The sequence below is a fragment of the Mastigoproctus giganteus genome, chromosome 13 (assembly GCF_048544385.1).
Source record: "Mastigoproctus giganteus isolate SK-2022 chromosome 13, ASM4854438v1, whole genome shotgun sequence".
NCBI classification, from domain to species: Eukaryota; Metazoa; Arthropoda; class Arachnida; order Uropygi; family Thelyphonidae; genus Mastigoproctus; species Mastigoproctus giganteus.
The window spans coordinates 102,050,849-102,065,713 of record NC_143587.1 but is presented as its reverse complement, the minus strand read 5'-3'; the positions used below and the strand labels follow the sequence as shown (position 1 = coordinate 102,065,713).

Below are 14,865 nucleotides of genomic sequence, written 5' to 3'. Positions count from 1 at the left end.
ATGCAAAAATATGGATCTTGCCATGATGCTCATCATAAACTTCAGAAGACCCCCTCATATTGCATGAAGAAGAGGTGGATGGGGATTATGGAGCTTTGCTCTGGAGGCTAAACATGGGCTTCCAATTTGCCTCCGTTAAGCAAAGTATTGTTATTGTGTTTGATTATCAGAGTTGTCTGCTACCTAGTATTCCTGGTGATACAGAGGACTTCATTCCTCTGCCTGAAACACTGCAGAGGGAGGAGATATACCCAGGGTTACTGATAGCCCCACCATTGTGAAGGTAAGTAGATTTGGTTGTTACAAATGATTCCAAAATTAGTCCACTTATTGTAACTGATATCCAGGACTCACTTGACTCACAAGTAACACTTGAATATTAGTTCCATCTGCATTTTAGACTCCCACCTAACAGCATTCTGTCATGCCTGGAAAAATGTCTGTGACAATCCTCAGGGGCCAAAAAGAGATCAAAGGGAAAAGCATAAATTGCAGATAAACATGTCATATTCATTATTGTGCATAAATTGTAACACCTGTTATAATATTCTTTATTATAGTAAACTCTATTATAATAATTGAAATTAAACTTATTGCAGTCTCAGTCATTATGTTTACATTAATAAATGAAGGGAAAAAAGGGCTGAATTGCATGTCTTTAATAACTCTCTAAACAGAAATTCAGAAGATGCATTAAAGGAAAATATTGTAAAAACTTAAATGAAACATATTTCATATTTATTGGTCAAATATCACATAATCCAAAAGGTCAAATATAGTTATGTTTACTCTTTTTCACTAGATCAATGTTTTTATAAGACTTGTTTTTCTGCTCTTAATTTATGTATGTATATTGCTCTTAATTTATGTATGTATGTATTAGGTAATGGTGGGTGAGTTGCCTGATGACTTTTTACGTGTGGTTCCTACCACTGATCAGGAGCATAGCATTGAAAATCAACAGCAGAGAAATACATTTAGACCTGGCAGTCACTATGGAAGACTCCTTATTACAGTCATGGAGGTAAATACGTGAATTAGTTTTCATCTTGTAAGTTTTTTGCAAGTGTTTTTAAATTTTATTAGGACATGATGTACAATTTTATTAATATGCTACAAGTTTCAGGGAAACATGGATATATAGAATAGGACCAGGGTATGTCTGCCAGGGCACTCAAGTTGATGACATAATGAGGTTATATTTTAAGGACACAAAAGGTGATATTGTTGTACACATTGGTACTAATGATAATGGGAATAGATCTGTGGATTTACTTAATAGGTATACGGCAATGTTAAGAAAAGTTACGTTAGGATTAAATTTGAAAGTGTCATAAATTCTGCCCAGACATGATATGATAGGAGGGAGTACGTGCAATCTTTGTCTATTACTTAGGTTCTGAAAAGGCTGTGCAAGGCTCATCCTGTTTTTACAGGAATAGCATACACTTAAACAGGAGTGCAGGAATATATGCTGATATTGTTGAGGCAGTGTTAGGTGGGTCAGTACCCCAGTAAAGTAACACTGAATTTAATAACATTTTAAAACAGTTTGTGAAACACATGATAGGTCAGAGATTGCATTTATGAAGTGAGCAGAACATTAACTTTTTTGGAATTGTGTGGGTAACTGAGAAATGAGTGGACCTCCGTTGATAATGCAAATCATTTGGGGAATTTATTCACAGCCAGATCAGGTGAAAACGTTCCACGATTTAGCAAGCATCAAAACAGGTGTCTTGCTATCAGTGACTTGAGTTGGTGGAACAGTGTGGACTATACTGTGAAACCTACTTTACATTTTGATTGAAAAACTAAAGATACAATATATTATGGCTAAATTTGCACCCCATTTTCTAAATAAAATGCCTCCAGTCCCTCTCCCCAACCTTCTGTACTCACCAGATTCAGCTCCATGATTTTTATTTTATCTGAGGTTAAAATTTAAAACTTGGAGGAGATCTAATGATGAGAGAGAGAGAGAGAGAGAGAGAGAGAGAGAGAGAGAGAGAGAGAGAGAGAGAGAGAGAGAGAGAGAGAGAGAGAGAGAGAGAGAGAGAACGAACGAGAGAGAACAAAATTTTAAAAAGGGCACTGCAAGAGATAATGAAACAAGGTGTTCCAGTATTACTTGACAATGTTTTTTACCTTATGGAGTGTTTACTTTGAAGGGGTTTTTGTGGAATAGCTGCTAAGTGAAACTTTTTTTAGTTTCTGTAGTACAGGAACTAGCTTCTTGAACACGCATATCACCTTAAAATGGGAATCAGAGTAAACAATTGGGGCAAATGAGATGGACACTGGCTGAATTTAAACCACAAAACTAGAATTGATTAGATATTCTGTATACACAGTGAAAATGTATCCAACTCTGTGAGTATAGTCTTGGACATTCCCCCCTCCCCTATTTTACTTTTAGCCACATGAAAACCAATACTTAGACCCCATCCAGATTTGATCATAGATGTCATAGTAGAAAAATTATTAATGTTGCTGGCAGATAATATGTCAAAAAATTATTGTAGATGCTTGCATTCTGAAAACTGTAGTCTTGATCTGCATTTTGCATAGGTATTATAGTTAAGTGTTAGTGTTTAATTTTAAATAACGAGTATATTCTGTTTTAGTTAATTGTTTGTTTTCTGTTTTAGTTAATTGTTTATATATTATATAATTTTTTTTAAAAATTCTTTTCAGGCCAACCTTGTAAAAAATTATTCCTTGACATCAATGGATCCATATGTAAAATTGAGAATTGGTCATAACGTATATGAGACACAGACCTCTTTTAGGGGTGGAAAACATCCAAAATGGCATAAAATTTTAAGTTGGTATGTGTTTTTTTTTTTTTTTAAATTTCATAAATGGAATTCATTTTTTTTTATCACTACAAAATTTAGTGTTATCCAGAAAAAAAATTTATTAGTTTAATTAGTTAGCATGTCCATTATGATATTGCTAATTTGTTGTTTTTCTTGCTGGTGGGGGGATGTGCATTACCTGCATATGTATTCCTCCCACTTCCTGTTGCTTTTTAAAGTTTTTAAATATTATTAAGAGGGTTATATGATTTAATTTTACTTTTAAGAAGTTAGGGTGTAGGTTAGGAAGTATAGTTCATTGGAAATATTGAATTATTTTGCCAGAAGCTATTTATGTTACATAGAATTGGCTATATTTTCAAGAATTTTTGTAAAGTAGCATGCAGAAATGCACAGATTTATCATAATTTGGTGTATAAATTGGTCTCGCTTTTTAAAAATGGCATAATTTTAAGTTGGTATGTGTTTTTTTAATTTTTTTTTATTTCATAAATAAATGGTATTCATTTTGCTTTTTTTTTTTTGTAACACTAGAAAATTTAGTGTTATCCTGAAAAAAAAAATTAATAGGTTTAATTAGTTACCATGTCCATTATGATATTATTGTTCATTTGTTGTTTTTCTTGCTGCTTGTTTTGTGTGTGTGTTACCTGCATATGTACTCCTTCTTCCTGTTGTCCTTTAAAGTTTTTTTATATTATTAAGAGGGTTATATGATTAATTTTACTTTTAAGAAATTGGGGTGTAAATGTATAGTATATCATTGGAAATATTGAATTATTTTGCTAGAAGCTATTTTTCAAGCTATTCTTTTTATATTTTCAAGAATTTATTTGTAAAGTAGCCATGCAGAAATGTATAGATTTATCATATATTTTGGTGTATAAATTGGTCTTTTTTTTTACAGTTGTCTTGTGTACTGGTGTATTACAGTTAAATTTGCATTAAGAACTGCCTGCTTTTTAATTCAATTATTTTTGCTCTTTCTTTTAAAAGTTAACATTCACGTTTTTATTACACTGCACGGTAAACTGTAAATAATGTGGTAAGCATGAATATATGGTGTTCCATTATGTGGGCGGGAATTATGAAACCAAACCTATAGGCATAGATGACAGCATAGCATTGTACCTATTGATGCTCTGTATTCATGGGAGACTTTAATTATGTAACCAAATCATTCCTTAATGCCTGTAAGAATTTCCAGTACATTAGTTTTTGTGTAAATAGGCCCTGAGTATGGAACTGCATTTGCTAGAAATTGACAACCTTGAAAGTTTAAATTGAGCACTTGAAAAGTGAACCCAAAAACATAATTTATGACATTTTCCACAAACTGTTTTTGCCTGATGAAGAATGTGGATGATGCTTGGGTTTTAAAATGTGTGCAACAATGCATTTTTGTGAAAAAATATATATGTAGTAAATTGTAAATATAGGTATTAGCATTAGTTGAGGCATATGATGGAAGAAAGCAAGTTTATATAGCATCAGCCAAAAAAACCCCTTCCCATTTCACCGATCTGGTCACTCCAAATGTTTGTCTAGTTCAGCCTTAAATTTATTTAAGCTATCAACTTCCACGACAACAGATGGAAGTCTGTTCTAGCGATCAACTACCCACTGGCTAAAAGCAAACTTCTGCACATCTATTCTATAACTGTCTTTTCCTCGATTTGAATATACAAGGGGATAATCACCTCCTTCTCTCTGCTAGCAAAATTCCTATTCATTGACAAAACTCCATGACCTGCTCTCACAGCCCATCTGCACTGCTCAGAGAACTTCATATCTGACTGCACAATTACCCCCCAGGTCTTTTTTATTTTCTACCTCCCTGAGTGCAGTACCATACAGTTTGGTACGTTTTTCTTGGGTTACTGCTACCCATATGCAGTACTTTGCATTAAACGTTAATGTTAAACGTTAAACTTCAGTTGCCACTTCTCAGCCCATCTGCCTAACTTTTCTAGATCCTGTTGCAGTAGCATACTGTCTTTACTGTCATTAACACCCTACCAACCTTACTATCATCTCCAAACTTGGACATTAATCCTGATATATCATCATCAATATCATTGATAAATACACAAAACAACAATGGGCCCAGCACCGAACCCTGGGGGACTCCATTAATAACCTTAATAACAACTGCACTGCTCAGAGGTTTTCTGAGTAGTGCAGGTGGTCTGCAAGAGTAGCTCATGGTGTCTTGTCAATGATATACAGGAATTTTTCTAGCAGCAATAAGGAGGTGATTATCTACTTGTATAAGGAAATGGTCAGGCCATACTTTGTGTACTGTATACAGGTCTGGATGCCTCATTTTAAGAAGGATGTAGAGCTGCTGGAACGAGTGCAGAGAAGGGCAACAAGATTAGCGAAAGGAACAAAGGGTTGCTCTTACAAAGAAAGGCTTAAGTTATGAAAACTACAGTGTCTGGAGACTAGGCACCTGCGAGGTGATATGATTGAGGTGTATAAAACCTTGAATGGCTTGAGCATGCTCAATGCTGATGGGACCCTTCCTCTTGCTCAGAATAATGCCTGAGAGGGCATAAATTCAAATCGAGGAAAGACTATTGTAGGACTGATGTGCAGAAGTTTGCCTTTAGCCAGCGGGTGGTTGATTGATGGAACAAACTTCCACCTGTTGTAGTAGTTGATAGCTTAAACAGATTCAAGGCAGAACTAGACAAACATTTGGAGCGATGAAATGAGAAGGGTGTTTTTTTTTTTTTTTTAACTGATGCTAAATAAGCTTGCTTTCTTGCATCATGTGCCTATGCTAATGCTAACATTAGTCCATGTAGAGCAGTGTCCATTTATTACCACTCTCTGCAGTCTCCCACTCAACCATTCCTTTTTACATTGCAGTAGCTTGCTCTTAATGCCATACTGCTTCAATTTGTACAGCAGTCTTCCATGTGCGACACTATCAAAAGCTCTCCTGAAATCCAAGTATATGATATTAAAATTATTTTTTGCATCCAGTTCTTTTGTGACCACATCGTAGTATCCGTTCAGATTGGTCGGAACAAACCCATGCTGTCTGAACTATTACTGCAGTCTTGTCTAGGTGATCCTGTATCACCTCTTTAGCCAGTGACACTATTATTTTCCCTGGAACAGGAGTTAAAGTAACAGGTCTATAATTATTTGTCACCCTTTGCACCCCTTTTGTAAATTGGGGATACATTCGAACATCTCCAGTTTAAGAGGACCTCCCCTGACTCTAAGAATGCTCTCATAATTATGGCTAATGGTTTGCTTACTTCCCTTGCTATCCCCTTCAATATAATTGGATAGATTCCATCTGCTCCCGGTGCCTTTTTTATGTTTAACTTCGACAGTTTCTTCTCCACTTTACTCTCAGGTATTACAAAATCACTTAGCTCCCTGTTAGTTTGATAAACTTCTGGCATTCCCCTCCTTGAATAACTCCTCATGTGTGAATGTATATGCAAAATGCTCATTCAGCTTATCAGTTACTTGAGCAGGATCATCAATAGTCAAAATATCTATGTTAAGTGGGCCAATCTGATTCATCCCCTTCCTTCTAGAATTTACATAAGTAAAGAACTCTTTGCTGTTTTTCTTTGCATCCTTTGCCAGAGATTTCTCGTAATCTGCCTTCGCCTGGCTAACCTCCTTTGTGACTTGATTACAGACCAGCTTATATCTGTCATAGGCTTCTGTGTCGCCTGATAATTTATATGCATCCCATGCATTTTTCTTCTCTTCCACGAGCCTCATTAATTTATCTGATATCCATTTAGTCCTGAACCTTGAACAGTATTTCGTAGTGGGTATGAAAAGCTTAATAGCTTCCAAGATTAAGTCCAATTTTGAATTCGCCATTGGCATCATCAGTTGATCTCAATGTATAGAATTTTTAAAAACTTTGAGACCACTTTAGTCACCTTTACTTACTATTATTTGTCTTTTTAACAATATGCCTTTAATTCAAGTTTATTTTATTCTCTATGTATAAGTCAACCTTAAAATTTAGCTTTTTTTTTTTTTTTTTAGTGCTTCAGTGGTCCATTTGTACATATGTAATTTTACCTTACATATAATTTACATATTGGTTCACACATAATTGCCCTTCAACCTCTTATTAATTAAATGAAAAGTCGAAAAAACTTTTAATTTAATTAATAAGTTATATCAGACTCAAGCGTTTAGGGCATAAGCCTCAAGCTATGAAGGAGTCTAGACTATGTATAAATATAGTGCAAATGCATCAGAAATACATAGCTATATCTGAATAAATCAGAATATTGGTAAAGCGGCATCGTTTTAAGTTATATCTCATATTGTGAATACCTTCACAACGAGTTGCCATGATATTGCACTACTTCGAATAAGTAACGCTTCACCTGAGGAGAAGACTATATAACTTAAAACGATGCCGCTTTACCAATATTCTGATTTATTCAGATATAGCTATGTATTTCTGATGCATTTGCACTATATTTATACATAGTCTAGACTCCTTCATAGCTTGAGGCTTATGCCCTAAACGCTTGAGTCTAAATACATGATACACCATCAGGCATCTCTCATATTGTGGAGTTATACTTCATAACTGTTTTGCCATCATTGCATCACTCGGGTACCTACCCACCCACCGAAGAAGGGCCAAATAGCCCTGAAATGGTGCCGTCTGGGTGGTGGTATCCATCTGAGAATAAGTAACATTAGTCTTCTCCTCAGGTGAAGCGTTACTTATTCGAAGTAGTGCAATATCATGGCAACTCGTTGTGAAGATATTCACAATATGAGATATAACTTAAAACGATGCCGCTTTACCAATATTCTGATTTATTCAGATATAGCTATGTATTTCTGATGCATTTGCACTATATTTATACATAGTCTAAGTTATATCATTCTTTCTTATATGAAATGTTAAGGAAACAATAAGTAAATCTCTTTAAAGTAGAAGTAACATTCATTGGCTCAGTGAGTCCACTCTAGTGTGTGTGTGTGTGTGTGTGTTTGAGAGAGAGATCTCACACATGAAAGGTATTGAACCTGTAGTACTTAGGTACAGTATATGGATGTGAAGATTGAGAAGACTGAAGATACTTGTTAACATTAAACTTACATTTCTGTAGATTGTAGTTTTCAGAAAATACACCTGGAGGAAGGTTGTTTTAGAAACCAGAAGTTGAAGGGATAAATGAGGTTGAAGAAAAGTTGTTGGTTCTGTGAGTTCGAATTTGAACAATAAATGGATTCCAACTGGTTGCAGCACATGTTTGAACTGGTTTGGAAGAGTCGGAGAATTAGAGCCACCAATTCAGAACAGCGCCTGTAAAAGTATATATAGAAAAGTCATCCAGTGGAAACAGAACATCGATGAGACAGAATGAGGAAACTTTGTAAGAGACAGGTCATTAATTAATCTCACTGTTCTCTTTTGGTGAAGTCTGAAAGCTTGGGAGAAATTTTTCACGTTAAGGGGGATTTAAGATTTGTACAGACAAATTTAATGCTGAGAGCAAAAAAAAAAAAAAAAATAATTAAAACCCAGTTTTTTAGATGCAAAGGATGCAAGTATTTGTGATATACTTTTATCATATACTTTGTGATATATTTTATCAGCAAAAGAGATTATAAGTCGGGGTAATCCCTAATAGAGATATGTGATCTTGTCTAGAGAACTGAGTGTCATTGAAGATAAGAATAGGAGCAATAGGCTTCTATTTGCAAGATTTAAGACAAGGCCTAAATTTTAGAAGGATTGAAATTAACCAAGTTATCTCTGCACCACTGGAGAATTACCAGATGATCAGCATTTAAAGAATTGGTGGTGGATATTTTAGACGGTGAAGCTTGTTTGTGCAGGGCAAGGTTTCTCAAACTGAAGGTGGAATGCAATGTGCTATTATCAGCAAAACTACAGATACGATATTTGACTTCCCCACTAATGATAGAAGACCATCATTAGTGGAGAAGGAAGTTAGAAGAGACAGAACCATTTACTATTGCTTGCAGAAAGTGGACAGAGAGAACTGGATACTCAATTCCAAACTAGCTCTCATGTTATTATAAACCTTAAGATGGGAGAATTTTTAAAAGAGAATTTTTAAAATAATCAGAAGGTAGAAATATCAAGAGCTTTAGTTTCACCAAACTTTCTCATCAAATTTTTCCAATGATGAGTAACATAAGCCAGTGTATCACCAGTAGATTGGCAGTGTTGGAATCCATATTGGAGATCATTAATCAGATGGGAAGTTTCAAGATAGTTTGAGTGGCAGATGATGAATTTCTCCATTATTTTGGAAAGAGTAGAGGTAATTACAATAGGGTGATAATTGGATGGGAGATATTTGTTACCCTTTTTAGGTACTGGCTGCTTATGAGAAGATTTCCAAGCAGGAGGAAAAATAGCAGAGGAATAGGATAATGTGAAAAGGCAACACAGAACAGGAATAATCCCCGGAGTGCAGGTTTTGAGAACAAGTGGAGAAATTCCATCAGAACCTGGAACTTTCTTGGCATCAAGATTGTTCAAAATTCTTCTGAGGTTCTTTTGATGGAAGACCACAAGGGCATTGAGTGGAGTGAACTGGGAATGGTTGGAGGTGTTTTACCAAGATCATCAATACAAGAAGAAAAGTAGGATCCTATTAAGTCAGCTTTAGCTGAGGATGCACTAGAACCGTCAGCTTTTAAGAGAGATGGAGTATAGATGGACAGAAATTGTGACCAGTAGCTTTGGTAAAGAGTTTGTTTGTTTGTTATTTGGTTTTTAGGAGCATTAGCAACTAAGGCCATATTGCTCCGGGGATATGCGGTGGTCATTCCCTGACCTGTCCGCATCCTTCGTATTTGGTGGTGACGGGCTCGAACCCCGTTCTAATCAAGAAGCGTATGCTATGCACTACTGCTCCTTCCCACCTGGCTAGGGAGACGCCTTTTGGTAAAGAGACCAGAATGCTCTACTACTGGTTTGGATAAGAAGCAAGTTTTTTTACTCTTAACCTGTTAAAATTTAGTTTGGACTGATTAATAATTGCTTCGCAATTATTGCAGACTTCAGTATTTAGGGGGGACAAAGAATTTATTTTGGAATTGTAAAAATATCAATATAAAATGAACCAGATTTGTATGCAAACCGATTGCTATATGCAACATTTTATCTTGAACAGGTTTAGCCCATTTTATTGGAAAACCAAGCTTTAGATAAAAGATAACATTTTAAGGTGGAGTGTGGAATAATGGATTTCATTCCTATAAGAATAATTTCACTGACCTGATCTGAGCAAGTGTTGACATCAAAAGATTTATAACAGTAATCCAACCAAGAAAAAGAATAGAAATCATTTCCTCCTATTTTGCATTCCTGTAATGTCAAACAGTGCAAGGCTGGGAATGACCACGAGAGAACAGTTCCATTGGAGGATAGACCATCATCAAGTTGTGATCTGAGTTGCCTAGAGGACCATCCACTATTGTGAAGGTGCAAGCTGAGGATTTGGTTGTTGCAGAATTGACTGAACTGGTCTGAAAATTCAGTACACTTGACTCATGAACATCACCTGAATATCAATTTCATTAGTTGTTTTAGCCTCCTGGCTAGCAAGCCCTAGCTTGTCATACTTAGACCTGTCATACTCTGAGTATGTGTGTGTGTGACAAACCTCAGGGATTGTTTTCCACTAAAAAACTAATTACTTTACAATTTTGGTTGTATTATACAAAACCCATTCTTAAAGAAAATCTTAATAAAATTGCTACCTGAAAATGTCTTTATATATTTGAGATATATAAAGGCATTTTCAGCTCATGTGAAAAGCTGGAAGAGCAAGGGAGACAGCAGTCAAGAAGTTATATGGTTAGCCAAAAATACTATAAAGGGATAAACAACCCCAGGAAAGGATGTTCATATCACCCTAACAATTGTCTCTGCAGTTCGTGAGGCCAAACACTGGTTGTTATTGAATGCATGTATTAAATAAAAGGGGACAGGTGTTTTCAGTTGATATTGACCTCTGCAGGGCCCATTCCCAAAATACATTCAGCTGTTTGACCCTATTCAGGTCCAACAGTTTAATGTGTGTTGGGAATTCTGCTTGCTTAGAGTTCACATCCCATCAACGAATGGAAACATCTACTGATCTGCTGATTGTAGTGCTTAAACCTTCCATGGCCATGCCCTACTTATGCATTTTAGATAAATTTGCAGTACCTACACTGAAAATTCTATGGGAATGTATCCAGCATGATGATGTGTCAATTCACAAACATGTAATCAGTCACCTTGTCTGAAGAAAATTATTTTATTTATTTTTTAAACTGTTTGTATTTTCATTGACTAATATTTTAAGACAAATTTGCAGTAGATTTTTGATTTCATTATTTTTCCTAAACTGTTTATTCTTGTTAAAAAGAAATTAAAAACTAATATTTGTCTGTATTGAACAGTATTTAAACATGGAAAGGTGTGAATACTATTTAATATGTAAAAACTAACTAATTTTTTCCTTCTATTTTCAGTTATTTACCCGTTGGAGTAAAGAATGTTGTTTTGGAAGTGTTTGATGAGGTACAGATAATTTTGACCATTGTTGCCAAAAGAATGTACAACATATCTTTGCTATAAACAATAATTTTAAAATATAAATAAATAATACTATAGAAGTGGAATAACTTTATTTACTTAATAAACTCCTCAGACCGTTTGGTCATCCCTGAGTATAAACAGAATTTATTTATTAATGGAACAGATGTGTAAAATGAATTCATATCTTGCGGTAGCATTTCTTTTTCATCAGTCTTCAAGACTATTATGAAAAAGAAGACAACATTTGTCTAATTATAATAAAATGGGTTCTTTTTTAAAAAAAAAATATTTGGTTATCAATATTTCAATTCTTTCAGTGTAGTGAATAAGATAAGCTTCTTTCTCAAGTTTACTTTTTTTTTTATGAAAACCCCAAACATGATAGGTATTAGAACCTATAGTACTTAGTACCGTGCTTGGGTTGGAGATTGAGAAGATGAAAGAAAATATTTGTTGACATTAGACTTGAACTTCTGTAGACCGTAATTTTCAGGAAATATGCACGAAGGAAGGTTGTTCCAGAAAATGGCAGTTGAATAAATAAACGAGGAAGATGAAAAGTTGGTTCTGTGAGTTTGAAGTTGGACAGTAAATGGTTGGTGGCGGCACGTGTTCGGACTGTTTTGAAAGAGAGCAGGAATTATAGAAGCCAATTCAGAAGAACAGTGCCCATGGAAGTATCTGTAGAAAAGGCATGCAGCAGAAACAGTACATCTATGACACAGCGAGTGGAGAGACTCCGTTAGAGAGGAGAGAAGTCTGAGAGAGGTTTTGGGGGCACAGCCCCAGATGTGGGAACAATATTCCATGGTAGGGTGTATTTGCAATTTGTACAGAGTGAACAGCTGTTTGGAAAAAAAGTAATGCCAAGAGCGAAAGAGAAAACCAAGTTTTTTAGATGCAGAGGAAGCAATATTTGTAATGTGCTTATGCCAAGAGAGATTAGAAGTCAGGGTAATCCCCAAAAGTGATATATCATTTTGCCTAGATATCAGAGTGTCACCAAAGATAAGCATAGGAGCAGAAAAACCCTTTTTGCAAGATATAAAAAAATCTCTGCATCTAAAAAACTTGGTTTTCTCTTTTGCTCTTGGCGTTACTTTTTTTCCAAACAAGACAAGACTGAGTTTTAGAAGGATTGAAATCAACTAAGTTGTCTTTGCCACACTGGAGATCGGAGATTGATTTAAAGAATTGGTAGTGGATATTTGAGAAGTTGAAGCTGATTGAGCAGGGCAAGGTTTCTCAAAATGGAAAGTGGAATGTAATGTGCTATCATCGGCAAAACTATGGATAGAATTTTCAGTCAATGGAAGAAGGTCATTAATATACAAAAGGAAAAGAGTGGGGGAAAGAACTGAACCTTGGGGGACACCAGCATTAGTGGAGAAGTTAGAAGACAGTCATCTACCCTCACCCTCAGTGAGCAATTATAGAGAAAACTGGATAACCAATTACAAAAAACAGTTGGCAAACCATAAGATGGAAGCGTGTTTAGAAGACCTTTATGCCAAACACGATTGAAAGCCTTTGAGATGTCAAGAGCAACTGTTTGTGTTTCACCGAACTTCCATAACTGGGTAACATAAGCCAGAATATCATTAGTGGATCGACACTGACGGAATCCATACTGGCGATAGTTGATCAGACGGAGGGTTTCTAGGTAGTTTAAGAGTTGGCGGTTAATTTATTTCTCCATTGCTTTAGAAAGAGTAGAAGTAATTGGATGGGAGGGATTTGTCACCCTTTTTAGGAACTGGCTGGATATTAGCAAATTTCCAAGCAGAAGGAAAAACACCTTTGGAATAAGAAAGTGAAAAAAAGCAGCAAAAAATAGGAGTAAGTTCAGGAGCACAGGTTTTGAGAACAAGTGGAGAAATACCATCAGGACCTTGAGGTTTCTTAGCATCAAGATTTGTCAAAATCCTTCTGACATCCTTTTGATGGAAGACCACAGGAGGCATTGAATGGAGCATAGTGGGAGGTGTACCAAGATCATTAGTACATGAGTTGGAAGAAAAATGGAATGCTAGCAGGTCAGCTTTATCTTTGGCTGAAGTGAGAACAGAACCATCTGGTTTTGACAGAGGTGGGAGCAGAGATGGGCAAAAGTTGCAGCCAATAGCTTTGGCAAGAGACCAGAATGCTTGGCTACCATTAGGCAAGAAGCAAGTTTTCTATCTTTTGATTGATTAATAACTGCTTTGCAATTGTGAGCTTTGGTGTAGGCAGAAAATGAAACTGAAGAATGGAAACAAGCCAATTACGATATGCAACGTTCTTCTCTTAAACAGCCTTAGCACATTTATTGGAAAACCAAGGTTTAGATAAAGGACGAGATTTTAAAGTCAAGTGTGGAATAAAGGATTCCATTGCTACAAGAATAATTTCACTGACACGATCTGAGCAAACATTGACATCAGAAGTTTTGAAACAGTAATCCGACCAAGGAAAAGAAGAAAAGAAATCTTGTAAGTCATCCCATTTTGCATTCTTGTAATGCCAAACAATACAAGGTTGGTAATAGTCATGAGATAAAGGTTCCATTGGAGAAGAGACAATCACCAAGTTGTGATCTGACGTGCCTAAAGGACCACTCACTTCGACTGTGTACTTAGAAGGGTTGTTTGTGAGAAAAGATCAAGCTTGTTGGCTAGGATTGTCCGTGATTCTTGTAGGTAAATGAACAATCTGTGCAAGTTCATTAGTAATTGCAAAAGCCTCAGCATCTCGACTAGCTGGAGTTGTGAACATTAAAATCACCAAGGAAATTACCTTACTTTTAGGAATGTTGGACTGGAGAAAGTCAAGTTGCAAAGAGATGAAGTCAGAGCTTCAAGTGATTAGTGGAGTTGAGAGAGCAGTAGAGACAACAGATGAATTTGACACAATGAGGTAGAGAGATTTTAAGCTAGAGAAGATCGAAAAGAGGAGATTCCAAATTACCAAATCTCTGACAGGGAATATTGGAACAGACAAGTACCATCTTTGAGCTGAAAGGAATCATACAGTGAATAATTTGGGCAAATGAGATGAGCAGTAGTTGAATCAACCAATAACTGAGATTCTCTCAGAAAGAGTACTTGGGGTTTGGCAGACTGCAAGTGGAAATGGACATTGTTGAGGTTAGAACTGAGACTACGTATATTTGTGAAATGAACTAGGAAGTGTTTTTGTTTTGGAGGTTTAGATCTTTTTGCAGATAAGCTTACTCTATTAGTTTGACAATTCATGGTGTATTTAATAGTAAGAAAAAGTGGGGGGGGGACATTCTGTATGAAGTAATGAAATTTTTGGATATAGCGTACACATGGTAAGAATATACCCAGATCCTTGATGTAACGTGGCTTTGACAATGTCTCCCGCATACACACTACTCGGACTCCCTCCAGTCACTATTTGGCAGAGTAGAGGTAGCAAGATTATACACTAGCTGATCCGGTGCCTCCTAAAGAGTTACAG

General features: G+C 35.9%; 1 protein-coding gene across 1 annotated transcript in view; it reads left to right on the top strand.

Moving 5' to 3' along the window:
• LOC150076311 (toll-interacting protein-like) overlaps window positions 1-14,865 on the top strand; it is a 121,209-nt gene that overhangs the window by 19,895 nt on the left and 86,449 nt on the right. Inside the window, exons 2-4 of the mRNA XM_090387317.1 lie at window positions 884-1,024; window positions 2,698-2,831; window positions 11,337-11,385. Coding sequence (XP_090243443.1) covers window positions 884-1,024; window positions 2,698-2,831; window positions 11,337-11,385 — 324 coding nt within the window. The remainder of the gene's footprint in view (window positions 1-883; window positions 1,025-2,697; window positions 2,832-11,336; window positions 11,386-14,865) is intronic.